We start from the raw sequence: 20,338 nt of genomic DNA, 5'->3' as shown, positions 1-20,338 counted from the left end.
TAAAAATGTAAATAATTCTGCATCCATGGAAATAGACAGAGCTAGCAGCTCATCCGTACCTAAGAATAAATCCACTTTTTTCCATATTCAATTTGTCCTCCACTTGTCCAAACATGAGAGCAAAACACTTGTTAAAAAGCTAGAGTTTGCCTGTCCAAATGTTGTGGACATGCCCTGTTCCCGGCCCTTCCTCAAGCCCACCTCTGTTCACATCCCACTTTGGCATCAAGAACACTACTTAATCCGCCTTCCAACATGGTCGTTTACCAAAAAGAAAGAAAAACCGCTCTTGGGAAACGTGCAAATTGGCATTTCCTGGGAACAGGATACACACACCTGCACAGAATGGTACTTCCATTTCATTTCAATTCCCCAAACGGAGTATGGAGAGTTTTTGCTGCTGGTTCAGGTGCATCTCAACTTGTTGCTGACTTGCCTAGTAAAGGTAAAGAGACCCCTGACCATTAGGTCCAGTCGTGGCCGACGCTGGGGTTGCGGCACTCATCTCGCTTTATTGGCCAAGGGAGCCGGCGTACAGCTCCCAGGTCATGTGGCCAGCATGACTAACCAGAGTGGCACACGGAAACGCTGTTTACCTTCCCGCCGGAGCGGTACCTATTTATCTACTTGCACTTTTGAATTTTGAGGTGCTTTTGAACTGCTAGGTTGGCAGGAGCAGGGACCGAGCAACGGGAGCTCACCCTGTCGCGGGGATTCAAACCGCCGACCTTCTGATTGGCAAGTCCTAGGCTCTGTGGTTTAACCCACAGCACCACCCACGTCCCTCTGCTGACTTGCCTAACCTGAACCAAAAATGGCAACTTGCACTCTGCACAGAAAGTGCAATCAATTATTAACCATTCTCCCATGGATTGGTTTATGCGCAAAATAATAGGTTTTAATGTACTTTGAACCTCTCGATATTGGGGCCCCAATAGTGGACCTCTTTTTTAAAACAACAACAACAACACCCCACCAATGGGAGCTTTCAACAAATCACCCAAAGGCAGCCAAAAGCACGCACATACCAGTATGTATTGAACCCATTTCATTGGCTACCTAGGTAAAGGACTCCGTCTCACTCCATCTTCCAGAGTCTGGCCTCACAAAAACAAATGGCAAAAAGTGATGCTGAAGAAGGACGTATAAAACTTATATATTCATTGTTTCTGGTCGTGCGGTAAAGTTAAGTTGCGAAGTAGGAAATGTACATTCGTGGCAATTTTCAAAGCATCTTCCACCTGATCTGAGGGCAGCAAGTTTGAGGAGGGGGTGCAGGCCATGAGGAGATTTCACCCCTCCCATATCCAAGAATCTCCTGACAAGTCTGCTGATTCTCCAGAGAGAAGGAGCAGTGTTCTGCTTTCTACTTATTCAGCTCCAGCACCAAGTCAAGTCAGTGTGTCGGAGAGAGAGAGAGACTGAGTGTTAGAGATCGTGTGTAGAGATAAGGTTGCTGCTAAGAGCAGCTGCAGACACTCAATGCAGCATTCATTTATGCTTAGACCTATTTAGCTCTGTATATAGTTTTGTATTATAGTTGTAGTTATAGAATAAAAGAAGATATTCTACAGAGCTGCGGGTGTGCCATCACTTGGCTGGGCGAGAGGTGCCCACTGCCTCTGAACTCATTTTCCCTGCCTCTCTCCCCTTCTTGTGCAATCCTTTACCCTGCTGTTATCCTGATTTTCAGGAGAGCTGCTCAGTGGGTGGCTTAAGGAAATGGCGGGCAAAGCTTAGGACATAAATGTTTGAGGGCTCTCACTGTACAGGCAGAGGAGACCACAGTAAGCCTCCTTGCAAGTCAAGCCTTTAAAATCTGAGGCTCGCTTTAAGGAAACTTGAAGACCTTAGCTGTGAATAAATCAAAAGGGTTCTGACTGAGCAAGTTCCAAGCCCTATGGGACCTGACATAAGTGCATTTATGAGATCAAAGACGCATACATTTATAACTATGTGAAAGAGGTTAGATAAAGTGACTAGTGCAAGGTCGCTCAATGAGCTAAATGGCTGAGTGCAGATTTGGACCTGGGTCTTCCTAGTCCTGGCCAGATGCACCACAGCTGCTGCTGCTGCTACTACGAATTATTATTATTATTATTATTATTATTATTATTATTATTATTATTAATACCCAGCCACTCTAAGGTGCCCAGTACAGTGGTACCTCAGGTTACAGACACTTCAGGTTACAGACGCTTCAGGTTACAGACTCCGCTAACCCAGAAATAGTGCTTCAGGTTAAGAACTTTGCTTCAGGATAAGAACAGAAATCGTGCTCCAGCGGCGCGGCAGCAGCAGGAGGCCCCATTTGCTTATAAAACGAAAAGATCGACAGAGGATGCTGTGGCGATTGCCCTCCATGCCGTTCTTGCACATTTGGAGCAGCGGGGGGGTTATGCCAGACTGCTTTTTTTAGATTTCAGCTCGGCATTTAATACCATTCTACCACAACGTCTGGTGTCTAGACTGGAAGATTTGGGGCTCCTGTTATCACTTTGTGGGTGGATATTGGACTTTCTGTCAGACCGCACCCAGAGGGTTCGGTTGGGCCCTTATACCTCTAATACACTTAAGACTAACACAGGAACACCACAGGGATGCGTACTCAGTCCGCTCCTTTATATTCTCTACACGTACGATTGTGTCGCTGCTCACCCTAGTAATAGGGTTGTCAAATTTGCAGATGACACAACCGTGATTGGGCTCATCTCTGAAAGGGAGGGTGAAACGGACTATAGAGATGAGGTGGAGCGGCTGACAGAGTGGTGCAGAGCTAACAACTTGCTCATAAATACAAGGAAGACAAAGGAGCTTGTGGTGGACTTCAGGAGACAGAAGAGCAATGTCCAGCCACTTTTGATTGATGGGGTCTGTGTGGAGAGGGTAACAACGTTCAGATTTTTGGGTATTGAATTACAAGAGGATCTGTCCTGGAGTGTCAACACAAGGGGGCTTGTGAAGAAGGCGCAGCAGAGACTGTACTTTTTGAGAATCCTAAGGAAAAACCATCTTCCGCAGAAACTGCTGCTTGCCTTCTATCACTGTGCCATTGAGAGCGTGCTCACTTATGGCTTATGTGTGTGGTACGGAAGCTGTACTACCCAGGACAGGATGGCGTTGTGCAGAGTTGTGAAGGCAGCAGAGAGCGTTGTTGGCTGCCCACTCTCCACCTTAGAGCAGATTTATGCCACAAGGTGCCATAGGAAGGCACTGGACATAGTAAAAGATCCATCGCATCCTGGTCACTGTCTCTTCGAGCTCCTGCTGTCGGGACGGAGATACAGGACGATGAAGACAAGAACGAGCCGTCTCAAGAACAGTTTCTTCCCCAGAGTGATCTCGGCCCTGAATGGGAAACCTGGACTTTGAAAGTCATCTAATCTTCCTTGCTGTATTATATTATATTGTTTTAATTAGTGTTTTTATAGTTGTTCTGATTTTGAGTGGAGTGCCCTACCTGGGTGGATGGAGCAGCCAAGTAATTTCGTTGTCCCCGAGAGGGGGCAATGACAATAAAGATATTATTATTATTATTATTATTATTATTATTATTATTATTATTATTATTAGCTAAAGTGGTGCTTCAGGTTAAAAACAGTTTCAGGTTAAGAACGTACCTCCAGAATGAATTAAGTATTTAACCCGAGATACCACTGTAACTGCATAACTCATGCACTGAGAGTGTGGGTTTGGAAAGATAATCAATAGAATGAACTGAAATATATCTGAATATTTCTGCTGAGGGGATGGCACAAATGAGGTACACCAACACCTAACTATCCTAACTAGATAGGATAGTTAGTGGGAGAATGGTGCTCTACACATGCTCAGAGGCACTCTTCTCTTTACTACAGTGGTACCTCTGGTTATGTACTTAATTCGTTCTGGAGATCTGTTCTTAACCTGAACCTGTTCTTAACCTGAAGCACCACTTTAGCAAATGGGGCCTCCCGCTGCCGCTGTGCCGCTGCTGCACAATTTCTGTTCTCATCCTGAAGCAAAGTTCTCAACCCGAGGTACTGTTTCTGGGTTAGCGGAGTCTGTAACCTGAAGCGTATGTAACCTGAAGCGTGTGTAACTCAAGGCACCACTGTATTATACTTTGACATGTAGGGTTGAGCAAGATATATATATATATATATATATATATATATATATATATATATATATATATAAAGGAAGGCCACAAGATATCACCTTACACACCCAGTCGATTGTTGCCGTCTGCAGGAGAATTTCTTCTGCAAGTTGCAAAGATCTCAGAAGCTCACTCCACAGTAACTCAGAGCAGGACTTTTAGTGCAGCTGGTCCTGTTCTGTGGAACAGCATTCCTGTCAAGATATGACAGGTGCCTGTCATTTGTGCTTTCCAGAAACCACTGAAAACGTTTTTGTTCCTAGCTGGATAAAGGGGTACCATAGAATCATAGAAGTGTAGAGCTGCAAGGGGCCACGAGGGCCATCTGGTTCAACCCTCTGCAATGCAAGAACCTTCTTGCCCAACATGGGGCCTGAATCCACAGCCCTGAGATTAAGAGCCTCATGCTCTACCAACTGAGATTTGTAGGATTTTGGTTTTGTTTTAAACAGATCTGCTGGGCTTTTTGTGGTGTTGACCGTTTTTATTGAACACTGCTTTGAGACGATTGTATAGAAGGTCCATCCTTAGTTCCTTGTTGGGACGCGGGTGGCGCTGTGGGTTAAACCACAGAGCTTAGGACTTGCCGATCGGAAGGTCAGCGGTTCAAATCCCCGCGACGGGGTGAGCTCCCGTTGCTCGGCCAGCTCCTGCCAACCTAGCAGTTCGAAAGCACATCAAAGTGCAAGTAGATAAATAGGTACCTCTCTGGCGGGAAGGTAAACAGCGTTTCCATGCACTGCTCTGGTTCGCCAGAAATGGCTTAGTCATGCTGGCCACATGAACCGGAAGCTGTGCACCGGCTCCCTCGGCCAATAAAGCGAGATGAGCGCCGCAACCCCAGAGTCGGCCACGATTGGACCTAATGGTCAGTCCCTTTACCTTTACTGCAAAGACAGGCAATAGTAGAAGTTGCCAGCAAGTATCTGCAGACATAATCCTGCACATTCCAGGCTCTGGTGACTCGGATGGAGATGGAGGCAACCCATTTCCAAGGAGACAAAATGATATTTCTTCCTCATCCCCACGGCTGGACCTAATGGTCAGGGGTCCCTTTACCCTTTACCTAGTTCCTACCTTGATATGCCAGGGACTGAATCGGAGGCGGTCTGCAAGCTCTGCACTTGCTCCTGAGCTATCTATGGCCCTTTCCATCTCCCCATGCTCCTCTTGAACTACTTTCTCCCAAGCAACGACTGCGTGCACTGTGACAAATTTCCTTTGGAGCACTGTTTCAATGTGAGCGTTTTCTAACACTGTGACAGTGTGTTTGTATAAAGCCCCCTCTCCTTTCACCTGGGAACTTGAGGCAAAGCGGGTGCGGGCTCCCCTACCAAGGAGACCACAAGATCCAAGACTTGAGCATGCTTGTCATGTCACACACTCTGCAGGAGGATTCTAAATATATCTGGGCCACAGTATAAAACTGGGTCAGGCATGAATGCTGGAGGCTGCTGCAGAAAACAGGCTGTGGTTGTGGAACTGAGCAACCTCACCTAACCCCTTCCTTCCTCGGCTCCGAGTGGCTTCCCAGAGACACAGCGGCACACAATGTGCCTGGGCTGCCTGCGGCTTCCTGAAACCCCTGGCTGTGGCTGTTTACAGCTGATTTCTTTAGCCCCCGTTATGCACTACAGGTTGTACAGAATGCAGGAAGGATCTGGCGGCTGCCCAGAAAGTGTAAATACTTCTAGATCAGCAGTAGCCAACGCAGAGTGCCCTCTAAGTCCTGCTGGCTTCCAGTTCTCATCAGCCCCGGGCAGCATGGTGCATGGCTAGGGATAATGGGAGTTGTAGTTCAGCAACATCTAGAGAGCCAAAGGTTCCCTGCACCCGCTTTAAATGAGAAAGGCAAACATGGGATAAGGATAAGATAAAACTTTATTCGCATTAGCCAATGGCCATAGCAACAGTACAGTCATAACTCGGGTTGAATGTGCTTCAGGATGAGCGCGTTCGAGTTGCGCTCCGCGGCAACCCAGAAGTAACGGAGCACGTTACTTCCGGGTTCCGCCACTTGCGCATGCCTCACTCTCCAATTTCAGGTCCAAAAGCCTAGGTGAATAAAAATGTTTCTACCTGGTGCCTAAAAACAGATAGTGATGGTGCCAGATGTGCTTCCCTGACGGGAGCACCCTACAAATTTGGGGGGGACACCACTGAAAAGGCCCGTTCTCAGGTCGCCACCCGTGACATCTTCCTCGCAAGGGGAAAATGGAGAAGGGTCTCCGATTGCAAATCCAGGCTCTGATTTGATTCATGTGTATTAAGATCAGTCAAAGTTCAACGGTTCCCAATCTGCTAGCAGGCCAAGTTCAAGGTGTTGCTATTAGCATATAAAGCCCTTAATAGCTTGGGAGCCGTTTACTTGCTGGATCACCTTATGCCATGTGTCCCCAGATGACCGCTTTGATTTGTGGAGCTGGCCCTGTTACTGAAGCCATATAATATAATCTTCCTTAGAGTTAACCTGTGTCTCAGCTTACCCCAGTGGTATGCTGGGAGAAAAATAAGATCTCTTACATATTTTTGAATATTTTTGCATAATTTACTATTTTAGTACAGTGGTACCTCTAGTTGGGACGCGGGTGGCGCTGTGGGTTAAACCACAGAGCCTAGGACATGCCGATCAGAAGGTCGGCGGTTCGAATCCCCATGACGGGGTGAGCTCCCATTGCTCGGTCCCTGCTCCTGCCAACCTAGCAGTTCAAAAGCACGTCAAAGTGCAAGTAGATAAATAGGTACCACTCCAGCAGGAAAGTAAACGGCGTTTCCATGCACTGCTCTGGTTCACCAGAAGCGGCTTAGTCATGCTGGCCACGTGACCTAGAAGCTGTACGCAGGGTCCCTCAGCCAATAAAGTGAGATGAGCGCCACAACCTCAGAGTTGGCCACGACTGGACCTAATGGTCAGGGGTCCCGTTACCTTTACCTCTAGTTACAGACTCGATCCGTTCCAGGGTGCCCTTTGCACCCTGAAAAGTCCATAACTAGAGTGCCGCTTCTTCGCATGTGTGGCGAAACCTAGAAGTATACACTTCCGGGTTTGCCGTGTTCGCAAGCTGAAAAGGCGCAACATGAACCTAACACAACACGAGGTATGAATTTACAAATAGTACTATTTTCCTAATATGGCCTACAGGAGAATGCAATCATGCACAAGCACATAGCGCATTGCGAACCATTGTGTCCCCCCCCCCCCCGATGGTAACTGTGTATAGCTGTGTAGCAGATAAACATTCGGCAGGCACAGACAGCTTCTTGGTGGAGACAGAGATGGAATCACCTGTTAAATGCTTGCATCCCTAAAAGCCTGTAAAGAAGCAGCAGTCCTACATGCAAACACACAAAACCAAAAGTACAAATCAGTGCAGAACAGTAAAGGAGGTCACAAAGGCACAAATGAGAATGAAGGTTGGAATTTTGTATTCCCTGGCAGTTAGTTTAATAGGTCACAGCCATACTCCACACTTAAAGCACTTTTCTTCCCCCACAGATTCTTGGTAACTGTAGTTTGCCTACCACGGAGCTACAATTCCCAGCATACTCAATTAACTACAGTTCCCAGGATGATGATGATAATAATAAGAATTTTTTATTATTTATACCCTACCCATCTGGCTGGGTTTCCCCAGCCACTCTGGGTGGCTTACAGCATATATAAAAACATAGTACAGTGGTACCTCGGGTTAAGTACTTAATTTGTTCCAGAGGTCCGTTCTTAACCTTAAACTGTTCTTAACATAAGGTACCACTTTAGCTAATGGGGCCTCCTGCTGCTGCTGTGGCGCCGCCGCACGATTTCTGTTCTCATCCTGAAGCAAAGTTCTTAACCCGAGGTACTATTTCCGGGTTAGCGGAGTCTGTAACCTGAGGCGTATGCAACCTGAAGCGTATGTAACCCGAAGTACCACTATAAAGGCATTGGTACCACTGTAAAGGCTTGGTTCCCTGTAGCTTCACTAACAATAATTAATCATTTTATTCGGGGGAATTAATAATACTATTTGGGGGAAGGCACATTTCAAAGCATGGCTGCCAGATGTTCAACTCACTGGGTTCTTATTAACACGTGTGTTTTAGTGCAATTGGTAGCAGAGCTGGCAGGGAGGAAATTAACCGCATTAACTTTCCTTGTGCAGATGAATCCCCAGGTGGGATTCAGAGCAGACAGCACGAGCCAGATGTGCATTGAAGGCAATTCAAATCAACACTGACTCCCAAGTACTGCAGCCAGGGCCAAAGTAGTTATATAGCCTCTGTCCCAGTGCACCTTTCACCTCCCATAAAACAAAACACATGGAAATCTCGCCATGTTGAACTACAGACTACTTCACTGTGGATTTTCTGCCACCTAGTGGATAAGCATATAATCTGAAGCTTTGAAACAACAAAATAAAAAAATTCCTTCCAGTAGCACCTTAAAGACCAACTAAGTTAGTTCTTGGTATGAGCTTTTGTGTGCATGCACACTTCTTCAGATACCGCATGCACACGAAAATGCATGCACACGAAAGCTCATACCAAGAACTAACTTAGTTGGTCTTTAAGGTGCTACTGGAAGGAATTTTTTTATTTTGTTTTGACTATGGCAGACCAACACGGCTACCTATCTGTAACTGGAACTTTGAAACAACGTTAAAGGTCTTTACAGTGGTACAATCCGTTCCAAACTTTTAAAAACAACCCCTAAAACAACAATTTAACATGAATTTTACTGTCTAACAAGACCATTGATTCATAAAATGAAAGTAATAAACAATGTACAGTGGTACCTCGGGTTACATACGCTTCAGGTTACATATGCTTCAGGTTACAGACTCCTCTAACCTTAACCTCAGGTCAAGAACTTTGCTTCAGGATGAGAACAGAAATTATGCTCCAGCGGCGCGGCAGCAGCAGGAGGCCCCATAAGCTAAAGTGGTGCTTCAGGTTAAGAGCAGTTTCAGGTTAAGAACGGACCTCCGGAACAAATTAAGTACTTAACCCGAGGTACCACTGTACTGCAGTCACACAATCAATCAATCAGTAGCTACACTAGGTTCCACACAGTCACCAAAACAAAAAAGAGCCACAAAAACAAAACAAAAACAAAAAAATAGCAAAAGCAGACAGAACTCAGCGTTAACACTCAAATTGGAAGTGTAACACCCAAAATGGAAGTGTGGCACTCAAAATGGAACATGTTCGGCATCCAAAAACAGTTCGCAAACTGGAACACTTACTTCTGGGTTTGCAGTGTTTGGGTTCCAAGATATTTGAGTATCAAGGCGTTTGAGTACCAAGGTACCACTGTAGACATGGTCTTTCTGTACTGACAATTAGGGTGCTTCCAGATTGGAGATTTGTTGTGGAATCGTGGCTGCGCATACATACACAAGGTTTTGTGTTTTTTTACACCACCCAAATAATAATAATAATAATAATAATAATAATAATAATAATAATAATATATTATTTATACCCCACCCATCTGGCTGGGCCTCCCCAGCCACTCTGGGCGGCTTCCAATTGAGTGTTAAAAACAATACAGTACAGCATTAAATATTAAAAACTTCCCTAAACAGGGCTGCCTTCAGATGTCTTTTAAAGATAAGATACCTACTTATTTCCTTCACATCTGAAGGGCGGGTGCCACTACCGAAAAGGCCCTCTGCTTGGTTCCCTGTAACCTCACTTCTCGCAATGAGGGAACCGCCAGAAGGCCCTCGGTGCTGGATCTCAGTGTCTGGGCTGATAATGTCATTGTGATAATAATTCCAGCCTGTATCTTTAAAAAAAAATTAATAATAATTCCTCTTAATGTGGAAAATCCATTCAGTAAAGAAAAAGAAACATCAGTGATGCAACTTCATTCACAGTTTGCTTGTAAAGATTCAATAAACCATTTCCATTCTTTTCTATAAAAAAAGTTTCTTATCTTGATTTCGTATTAATGCAATGTTGTTGTTTTTATATATAATTTTTATTATGCATTTTATAAATTTCCATCCAATTATTCATTTAATCCCGCATACAACAAATTATGACTGTTTTTGACTTCCTTCAGCGTCTCTGACAATCATCCATATCTATACCTTTAATACACATTCCCTTCTTTCGTATTGCCATTATTCCTCCTTACTCCCATTGTTTCTAATAAACAATACTTATTTTTATTTACAGTGCCTCTTTAAATCCCACTAGCGTTGTATTTACACCACATATATTTTTCAGATAATCCACAAATTTTCCCCAGTCGTCGATGAACTTTTGGTCTTTAGTATATCTGATTTTCCCAGTTAATTTATCCAGTTCTGCATAGTCTATCACTTTTGATCTCCATTCTTCTATCGTCGGTATCTCCTCTTGTTTCCACTTCTGGGCCAACAGGATTCTGGCTGCCGTGACAAATGCAATGTTGTTGTTTTTATGTACCTGCGTATTTTTTGCCATATTTTGGTTGAACTGTGCGCCACCCCTTCAGTTTTGCAGTGTTTCCCAACCTTGGGCCTCCAGCTGTTTTTGGACTACAATTCCCATCATCCCTTGCCACTGGTCTTGCTAGCTAGGGATGATGGGAGTTGTAGTCCAAAAACAGCTGGAGACACCAGGTTGGGAAACACTGCTCTAGAGCAGTGTTTCCCAACCTTGGGCCTCCAGCTGTTTTTGGACTACAATTCCCATCATCCCTTGCCACTGGTCTTGCTAGCTAGGGATGATGGGAGTTGTAGTCCAAAAACAGCTGGAGGCCCAAGGTTGGGAAACACTGCTCTAGAGGTACTTTTTGTAATACGTGGTGGAGCGGCATAAAAATTAAATCCTCTTCTTACAAGAAATTCTTCCTGTTATTGCTGCTGCTGTTAAATTAAAGTTGTTGCTGCTGCTGCTGCTGCTAAATTTTTATTAAATAAATTTGTATTAAATAAAAAGCAGGACGGACCGGGCGCTTAATATAGTCGGCGCCGCAAAGCAGCCTGCATTCGCGGCGCCCGCCTCCAGGGGGCGGCCGAGCGCGAGGCTTCAGGTCACGTGGCAGGCAGCACGGAGGCGCCGGAAGCGGAAGCGGAAGCGGAAGTGGAATCGGGCATGCAGCCTGAGCTCCCCCCGGCGGAGAGAACGGGACTGAGGGGAGGGGAGCCGGAGAGAGACCCAGGCAGGTGGGTAAAGGGAAGGGCCGGGGGGCGGGGGAGTCCGGGGGGGGGCGGCTGGGGGAGGGGAATTCCCCCCCCCTCAGGCCAAAAGGTCGGAAGCGAAGAGGGCTGGGCGGGAGAGGCGGCTTCGTTGGCGGGGCAGGAATGTGGGGAGGGGGCCCTGCGAGAAGCGGGGGTCGGGAAAGGGGGTGCTCTGGAAACGCGGGTGGAGGGCCCTCTCGCCTTAGGGCTGCCACCTTTGTTTTGGGGTGCGATTTATTTCCCCTTCCCCACCCCCCAATCCATTACAGTGGGACCTCGGGTTAAGTACTTAATTCGTTCTGGAGTTAAGTACTTAATTCGTTCGGGTTAAGTACTTAATTCGTTCTTAACCTGAAACTGTTCTTAACCTGAAACACCACTTTAGCTAATGGGGCCTCCTGCTGCCGCCGGAGCACGATTTCTGTTCTTATCCTGAAGCAAAGTTCTTAACCCGAGGTACTATTTCTGAGTTAGTGGAGTCTGTAACCTGAAGCGTCTGTAACCTGAAGCGTCTGTAACCCGAGGTACCACTGTACAGTCTTATCACTCACACACAATTGTGCATGCGAGGCACTCCTGTCTTCCACTGCCTCCCGCAGCTTGGTCAAACTCATGCAGGTACCGTAGCTTCGATAACACTGTCCAACCATCTCTTCCTCTGTTGTCCCCTTCTCCTTGAGCCCCCAATCTTTCCCAACATGAGGGTCTTTTCCAGGGAGTCTTCTCTTCTCATGAGGTGGCCAAAGTATTGGAACCTCAGCTTCAGGATCTGTCCTTCTAGTGAGCACTCAGGGCTGATTTCCTTAAGAATGGATAGGTTTGATCTTCTTGCAGTCCATGGGACTCTCAAGAGTCCCCTCCAGCACCATAATTCAAAAGCATCAATTCTTCGGCGATCATGCCTTCTTTATGGTCCAGCTCTCACTTCCATACATCGCTACTGGGAAAACCATGGCTTTAACTATACAGATCTTTGTCGGCAAAGTGATGTCTCTGCTTTTTAAGATGCTGTCTAGGTTTGTCATTGCTTTTCTCCCAAGAAGCAGGCGTCTTTTAATTTCGTGACTGCTGTCACCATCTGCAGTGATCATGGAGCCCCAAAAAGTAAAATCTCTCACTGCCCCTCCATTTCTTCCCCTTCTATTTGCCAGGAGGTGATGGGACCAGTGGCCATGATCTTTGTTTTTTTGATGTTGAGCTTCAGCCCATATTTTGGGCTCTCCTCTTTCACCCTCATTAAAAGGTTCTTACACACAATATGAATTTGTAAATCTGGCTGTGCTTGACTCTGCTGCATGATGGTTCACACACCTGCCTTTGCAAAGGTTCCCTAACTTGGCAGAGAGAGGGACAGAGAGAATCATAGAATCATGTGGGAACACAGCCAGATGGGCGGGGTATAAATAACAAATTATTATTATCATTATCATCGTGTATGTACAGTGGTACCTTGGGTTACATACGCTTCGGGTTACAGACTCCGCTAACCCAGAAATATTACCTCGGTTTAAGAACTTTGCTTCAGGATAAGAACAGAAATCGTGCTCCGGCGGCATGGCGGCAGCAGGAGGCCCCATTAGCTAAAGTGGTGCTTCAGGTTAAGACAGTTTCAGGTTAAGAACAGACCTCCAGAACGAATTAAGTTCTTAACCCGAGGGGCCACTGTAGTCAGAAGGGACCCAGGGGATCATCGAGTCCCAGCCCGCTGCTGTGCAGGAATATGCAGCTGTCCCATACGGAGATGGAACCTACAACCTTGGTGTTATCAGCACCTCACTCTGACCAACTGAGCTATCCATGCTGACCTGGATAGAAAGAGAGAAAAGACCTGAACCATCAATACAGGACGTAGCATTTTGCATTGAAATATGGGATAATCCTGAATTATACAGGACAGGTGGCAACCCTGGATCTGCATGCAGCCATCTCCCCTGGGTGGTGGTGTGCAGAGAACTTTTCTCTGTTTCACCTCAGAAGTGCCATGCTGCTATGTGTGTGTAGGGATTTGGGCTATATGGGGAGGAGGTGTTATCGAAGCCTGCCCCCCTCTCAGGCTTAGCCAAAGTGTCTTCTGTTGCTGAGCTGCTGCGGCTTGGGAGCTAATAGCTTAACCTAAATCTGTACGCATGAATTGTTTTGAGGACACGGTGTTGGCATTGCCTGCCTTAATTTACTTAGGCTGCACACTTGCCTCCTATAAGTAAGCCCCATTGAGTTAAATGGGACATACTTCCCAGTAATAATAATCATAATTTTATTATTTGTACCATGCCCATCTGACTGGGTTGCTCCAGCCACTCTGAGTGCACAGGATTGCGTTGTTAGTACAGTGTATTTTCTGTAACTAATACTTTTGAGTTAATAAATCACAGTTAAAAACAAATAACTTAATGTATTATTACATGGTTTTAGGCAGTGCTATTTTTCCAGAAAATGAGGTGCCCGAACTCACCATGAACACCTCTCTTTCTCTTAGAATGGCAATGGCACCCGCCTGAGAGCTGCCAGAACTTACCTGAGAGGTGCTGGAACCCACCTGAGAGGTGCCAGAACTGAGTTCCGGTGAGTTCTCCCTAAAAAAGCACTGGTTTTAGGTTGCCACACTTCCACGCTTTCCTAAATCTCATTGCAAAAGCCAAATAAGCCCGTTCATGCTTTCTTTAGATCTAAACTGTGCTGCTCCTTTAAAGCTTGGGAAAATAAAATACTCTTACCGTATTTTTTGCCCTATAGGACGCACTTTTTCCCCTCCAAAATTGAAGGGGAAATGTGTGTGCGTCCTATGGGGCGAATGCAGGCTTTCGCTGAAGCCTGGAGAGTGAGAGGGGTCGGTGAGTACCGACCCGTCTCGCTCTCCAGGCTTCAGGAAGCTATCCGCAAGCCTTGCAAGCCCGGCAGGAGGTCCCGCGGGCTCGCAAGGCTTGCGGGCAGCAGCCTGCAGCCCAAAAGCTCAGGGGACAGCGGGGAGGCGGAGCGCCGCCACCCCGCTATTCCCCGACCTGATCTGGAGGCTGGCGGGGGGAGAAGCAAGCTTGCTTCTCCCCCCGCCAGCCCCACAAGCTCGTGGGATATCGGGGAGGTGGAGCGCTGCCACCCCGCTATTCCCCGACCTGATCTGAAGGCTGGCGGGGGGGAGAAGCAAGCTTGCTTCTCCCCCCGCCAGCCCCACAAGCTCGCGGGATATCGGGGAGGCGGAGCGCCGCTACCCCGCTATTCCCCGACCTGATCTGGAGGCTGGCGGGGGGGAGAAGCAAGCTTGCTTCTCCCCCCCCCCCCCCCGCCGCCAGCCCCACAAGCTCGGGGGATAGCGGGGAGGCGGAGCGCCACCACCCCGCTATTCCCGGACCTGGTCTGGAGGCTGGCGGGGGGGAGAAGCAAGCTTGCTTCTCCCCATCGCCAGCCCTCAAACTCGGGGGACAGCGGGGCAAGCCGCTGCCCCACGGAGGCTAGAGAGGCTGTCCCTGAAGGCAGAAGAGGGAGAGCGCTCTGTCTCCCTCTTCTAGCTTGGGGATGGCTGCGCAAACCTGGGGGGGGGAATAAAAAAATTTTCCTTGATTTCCCCCCCAAAAAACTAGGTGCGTCCTATAGGGCGAAAAATACGGTAGTTCCTCTATTCTCCTAATACCATTGTGAAGCAATGTTCTGTTCTGTTCTAAAGATAATCTCCTGCAGGCACTGGAGAAGAATCTGATGCCATGAATCTGGTGAGGAGTTGCGCATAAATTGAAAACCTGCATAGGGCAGGTGTTTGACCAGTAAATAGAGAGATTCACATTTTTAGGGATCAGTGATAATTAGTTATACAATGGAAGGTTATGGAGGCAAAACATTAGGGGTTTGTGAGGAAACAATATGCATTTACAATTGCTTTCTGAAGTATTGAGTTTAAATTGCTCTTTCTGGTTTCCATTGTTAATATTTGCATAGAGGTAAGGTGTGGGTGTTGATCCTTATCAGGTTAACATGAGAGCTAAAAGCTCCATAGCTGAGTTGTAGGAAAGTTGTAATTCAGGATTGCTGCAATAATATTACACTCTCAGATATTTTTAGTGGCTTCTGCCTCCTGGCTGTAGAGGAATTATAGACATTTTAATAATAGGCTGCAAAGGAGTCCTTGGGAGACAGTTTTGTAGTTCAGGCAAAAAGTTGTTCTTGATTGCTCCCAAGCTGTGTGGTGAAGGAGATGGCGAGTTTAGCTGGTTGAGCTTGTTTTTCACTGCTCATATGGGAAGCATTTGAAACAACATGAGGAATACTTGGCTGTAACAGCCTCTAGTAATCTCAGGCTCACTCAATTTCTCTTTCTTAGCTTTGAGGAGTGGGGGTGGGAGGCATGGATTGTATCTCTCATGGTGGTGGGGGAAAATCTTAAAGTAATTTGGCTTTATCAGTAGAACAAAGCTGTCTCTTCCCTTCTCACTTGGGCTTGAATGCCCAGCATTGCTCCCCATTCCCCTATCCTGGGGGTGGAGAGTCTGTGGCCCTCCAGATATTGTTCGATACTTCATCTCTGACCATGCTGGCTCAAAGTGATGCCAGTTAGAAGTCTAGGACAATCTTGAGGTTATAGGTTAGGTAAAAAGTAAAGATCCCCTGGATGGTTACATCCAGTCAAAGGCAACTATGGGGTTGCAGCGCTCATCTTGCTTTCAGACCAAGGGAGCCAGCGTTTGTCCACAGACAGCTTTCCAGGTCATGTGGCCAGCATGACTAAACCACTTCTGGTGCAATGGAACACCGTGACGGAAACCAGAGCACACGGAAACGCCATTTACCTTACCGCCACAACGGTACCTATTTATCTACTTGCACCGGTGTGCTTTCGAACTGCTGGGTTGGCAGGAGCTGGCACAGAGCAACAGGAGCTCACTCCATCATGGGGATTCGAACTGCCGACCTTCTGATCGGCAAGCCCAAGAGGCTCAGTGGTTTAGAATACAGCGCCACCCGCGTCCCTGGTTAGGTTAGGGAACATTAGGTTCCTTAACCTCTTTTTGCCTCTAATCTCCATATGCTTCTGCTTTTACACTCTGTCTCGTTTGCAATTCTAGTCTGTAACTTTAAAAACTACAAGTTGAAATTGAAAGATAAGCTAAAGTACACGTGGAAGCTAGCCCTGTTGTTACACGCACACCACCTTGTATGCTCAGAAATACCACTATGTAGCTTGTGAACATAAGAATTGCCCTGCTGGAGGAGAACAAAGTTTCACCTAGTCCACTACTCTCCTGAACAGTGTCCCTCCTGAACAGTGTTTTTCCACCGGGGAAGCATATGAATATATTGGGCAGGTGGGTGGGACCTGAGTGTTCCCAAAGAATATGTACAATATGAGTAAAATAATAATCAAGTTTATGCAATTTCCATCCATTTAAAAATGCAATTAAAACAGGAGGGGAGGTGTGGGATTTCTGTAATTGCAAAGATGGAACATGGGTTAGAAAACAGTTGAGAAGCATTGCTCTAGGACACTTCACGAACAGCCTGAAGATGATTTGTCTTTTGTTGTGTACAGCCAGCATTTTGGTACTTAGAGCTATATTGCTTATGAATGCAAGGCTCATTTAGCAGTGTATTATAAATATTAGTAGCATGAAAGGAGAAGTTGATCCTCTTCTAGTTTACACAAAACTTTCTTCTTGCTTACCTGGAGGTGACTCCCATTTGTTGCAGATGGCCGGGCAATAAATTGTTTACTTAATGTACTCATTGTTTCAAAATGTGTTCAAAGTTTTGGGGTGTCATCATTCATTCATTTAAAAACATCTATTCAAAAGTTACAATACAGTTAGAATGCAATATATGTTTAATCAATATATCCCCTCCACAGACGCTTCTGTGATGATGGTGGCATTAAAATATCCTGTTCTTCTTCAATAAAAGAGAAAAAGGGAGACCAGATTGTGTCAAAGGTATCTTTTTCGGAGATGCCTTTGATTAGTCACTGATGGTATGTGAAGCGTTTTGACAGAGCAATGCTCCAGATGTTATTAACACAAGCCTCTATTGGTATATTAGAAGTTTCCTTCCATTGTGGGGCAATAACTAGTCTAGCTGCTGTGAACAGGAAGGAAATTAATTCTTTAGATTTAAGGGTAGAATTTGGGGTCAAGTCTAATAAGGCAAGTGTCAAATTAGGAGGGATAGATTGTTTAGTCAAATTAGGAGGGATAGATTGTTTGGAGGTCAGATTAAAAACTTTTCCCCAAAAGGCATGGGCCAAAGGGCACTACATGAATATAGGAACCTTGTTCTCCACAGCCTTTCCAACATAATGGTGAGCTTAGAGGATTTATCTGTGCAAGGCGTGGGGTGTCATCTTTAGTGTGCAGGGTGTGTGAAAGTGTTAAGAATGCACAAAAGTGTACATGCAGTTTGTGCCAAGCTTTTTCAGAAGTGTAAATGCACCACAGATAAACTCTGTTCTGCCCACCTCCAAGTCTTGCTGCAAAGCTGCCTAGTGCAAATTGTCACATCCGTATCTCTTGCTTTCTTCTCTTTCAGGTGTGTCGGGAGCAGATATTGGGAGATGCGCTGCACATGATGATTTAGAACACCATGCTGGTCACTGCCTATGTTGCTTTTGCTTTCCTCCTGCTGATATGCATTGGCTTGGAGTTCTCCGCCTGCCGTTCCAAAATCACTGGCAGGTCTTGCTCCAACCCAGCCTTCCTGCGGTTCCAGCTAGACTATTACCAGGTCTACTTCTTGGCCCTTGCCGCTGATTGGCTGCAAGGACCATATCTTTATAAACTGTACCAGCACTACCACTTCTTGGAGGCTCAGATCACCATCATCTACGTCTGCGGCTTTGCCTCCAGCGTGCTGTTTGGGCTGGTCTCCAGCTCCTTGGTTGACCGCCTGGGCCGTAAGAAATCCTGCATCCTTTTCTCCTTGACTTACTCCGTCTGCTGCCTCACAAAGCTCTCCTGGGATTATTTTGTGCTCATTGTGGGAAGGATATTAGGGGGGCTGTCCACTGCCCTGCTCTTCTCTGCCTTCGAGGCGTGGTACGTCCACGAGCACGTGGAACGCCACGACTTCCCGGCTGAGTGGATCCCCGCTACCTTCTCCAAGGCGGCTTTTTGGAATGGCATCATCGCTATCGGAGCCGGCGTGGTAGCCAACGTCTTTGCCGAATGGCTGGGGCTGGGCCCAGTGGCCCCTTTCATGGTCTCCATCCCCTGTCTCATGCTTTTGGGTGTCCTGGCGATGAAGAACTGGGACGAAAATTATGGCAAGAAGAGGGCTCTCTCCAGGACTTGCACTGATGCCTTGAAGTGCCTCCTCTCAGACCGCCGGGTCTTGCTTTTGGGTACCATCCAGGCTTTGTTTGAGAGTGTCATCTACATCTTCATCTTCCTTTGGACTCCCGTCCTGGATCCCCACAACCCACCCCTGGGCATAGTCTTCTCTAGTTTCATGGCGGCCAGCATGGCAGGCTCATCGCTCTACCGCGTCGCAACCTCCAAGAAATACCACCTGCAGCCCATGCACATCCTTTCCCTCTCGGTCCTGATGGTTTTCTTCTCCCTCTTCATGCTGACTTTCTCTACCAACCCTGGGCAGGAGAACCCTTCCGAGTCCTTCTTGGCTTTCCTGCTCATTGAGCTGTCTTGCGGGCTCTACTTCCCTTCTATGGGTTTTCTGCGGCAGAAGGTGATCCCCGAGAAGGACCAGGCAGGTGTCATGCACTGGTTCCGCGTCCCGCTCAACCTGCTGGCCTGCCTTGGCCTGCTGATCCTCCACGACAGCGACTACAAGACAGGCACCAGGAACATGTTCACCATCTGCTCTGTCATGATGGTGATGGCCCTCCTGGCCGTCGTGAGCCTCTTCACAGTGGTCCGTAACAATGCAGAGCTCAGGTTGCCCAGTCCGCCTGGTCAAAGCGAGGTCTCTTCTCCTGAGCTCTGATATGTGATGCTTTTTCTTTGGGGGAAGCTGCTCTGGAGTTGGCCAGTCGTCTGTTGCGCATCACAGTGCTGGTACTGTATATAGGCAAGGACTTTGCAGAGAGAACACAAGAGTCTCTTCTGAGTCTTGTGTGTCCTTTTTTCCCCACATGGGAGAATCTTTTCTATGCCTTTTTCAATAAGGATTGATCCCTATCGGACTTGATCTGTGGCAAGCATAGCTTTCTTTTCTGCACCGTGGAGTTTTTGATTCCTGAGGCATCTTGACTTATGCTACCAAAATTTGTGTGTGAGGGTGTGGGGAGTGCTTCCTACCACTTCATCCTGGATAGATTGTGGAAAGTAATGGGTGAAAAGGACACAGCCCTCTATTATTATTATTTTTTACGTGAGCAGTGAGGTTGATAGACTGACCATCCATTATCAGTATTGAACTTGTTCACAATATCAGCCAAATTCCATGTTGTCAACCCTCTGCTTTTGGAAAAGAATAAAATACATAAAGCTTCTCTTCTCAGTGTTTATTTGGGGGGGATATATATGGTGAGGCCTTCATTGTTTAGGCCCAGGATTGAGTATCGGTGGCTCTTCAGATGCTGTAACTACAGTTCCCATCATTCCTGACCATTGGCTATGCTAATGTGGGAGGGAAGGGAGAGGGCAAACCCTTCATGCGCATGAATGAAGACCCTGTATTGCTCAAACTTCTCCCTTCCTACTACATAACTGATTTTAGAGTTGCAACATTTTTAGAGGACGGGCGGAAAGGAGAACATGAAAAGTTTTCCACATAATTTGATCCGTAACAGGAAACACAACTTGTTATCAAGCGAAAGTGTATGAAAGGTTTGTCTTTTATGGAAGACACAAGATCTACCCACCCGGGAAGAATGGCAGATGAAGGTGATGGACTACATGGAACTGGCGGAAATGACTGGCAGAATCCGAGACCAGGGAGAAGAGTCGGTGGAGGAAGATTGGAAGAAATTTAAAGACTATCTACAGAAACATTGTAAAATTAATGAATGTTAGAAGGATGTTGGAATGAAGTTATGTGGTTTTAGCAGAAATGTTATAAGGGTTTAGAAAAAAATAGACTGTTAATTGGTGAAAGGAGGGAAAGTAAA

The 20,338-nt window shown here is 46.6% G+C and overlaps 1 protein-coding gene across 2 annotated transcripts; it reads left to right on the top strand.

Annotated features, from left to right (window-relative positions):
- The first annotated feature begins 11,170 nt into the window (after nt 1–11,170).
- On the top strand, nt 11,171–19,720 carry MFSD5 (major facilitator superfamily domain containing 5). Of its 2 annotated transcripts, XM_081848976.1 has the most exons (3): nt 11,171–11,280; nt 13,772–13,857; nt 17,800–19,720. In XM_081848976.1, the coding sequence occupies exon 3, from the start codon at nt 17,854–17,856 to the stop codon at nt 19,210–19,212; it is 1,359 nt and encodes a 452-aa protein (XP_081705102.1). In that variant the 5' UTR covers nt 11,171–11,280; nt 13,772–13,857; nt 17,800–17,853; the 3' UTR covers nt 19,213–19,720. The 2 variants fall into 2 exon arrangements, with proteins under 2 accessions (XP_081705102.1, XP_081705103.1); XM_081848977.1 differs by lacking the exon at nt 13,772–13,857 and having other exon boundaries at nt 11,186–11,280.
- Nucleotides 19,721–20,338: the final 618 nt, after the last annotated feature.

Source organism: Podarcis erhardii (assembly GCF_964252035.2).
Source record: "Podarcis erhardii genome assembly, chromosome: 2".
In the NCBI taxonomy this organism is placed as follows: domain Eukaryota; kingdom Metazoa; phylum Chordata; class Lepidosauria; order Squamata; family Lacertidae; genus Podarcis; species Podarcis erhardii.
Note: the sequence above shows the minus strand (reverse complement) of the source record. Positions and strands in the feature narration are given on the sequence as shown.

What these genes read in the sequence shown, in the direction of transcription:
- MFSD5 (XM_081848976.1), top strand. Translation starts at nt 17,854, where the DNA reads ATGCTGGTCACTGCCTATGTTGCTTTTGCTTTCCTCCTGCTGATATGC.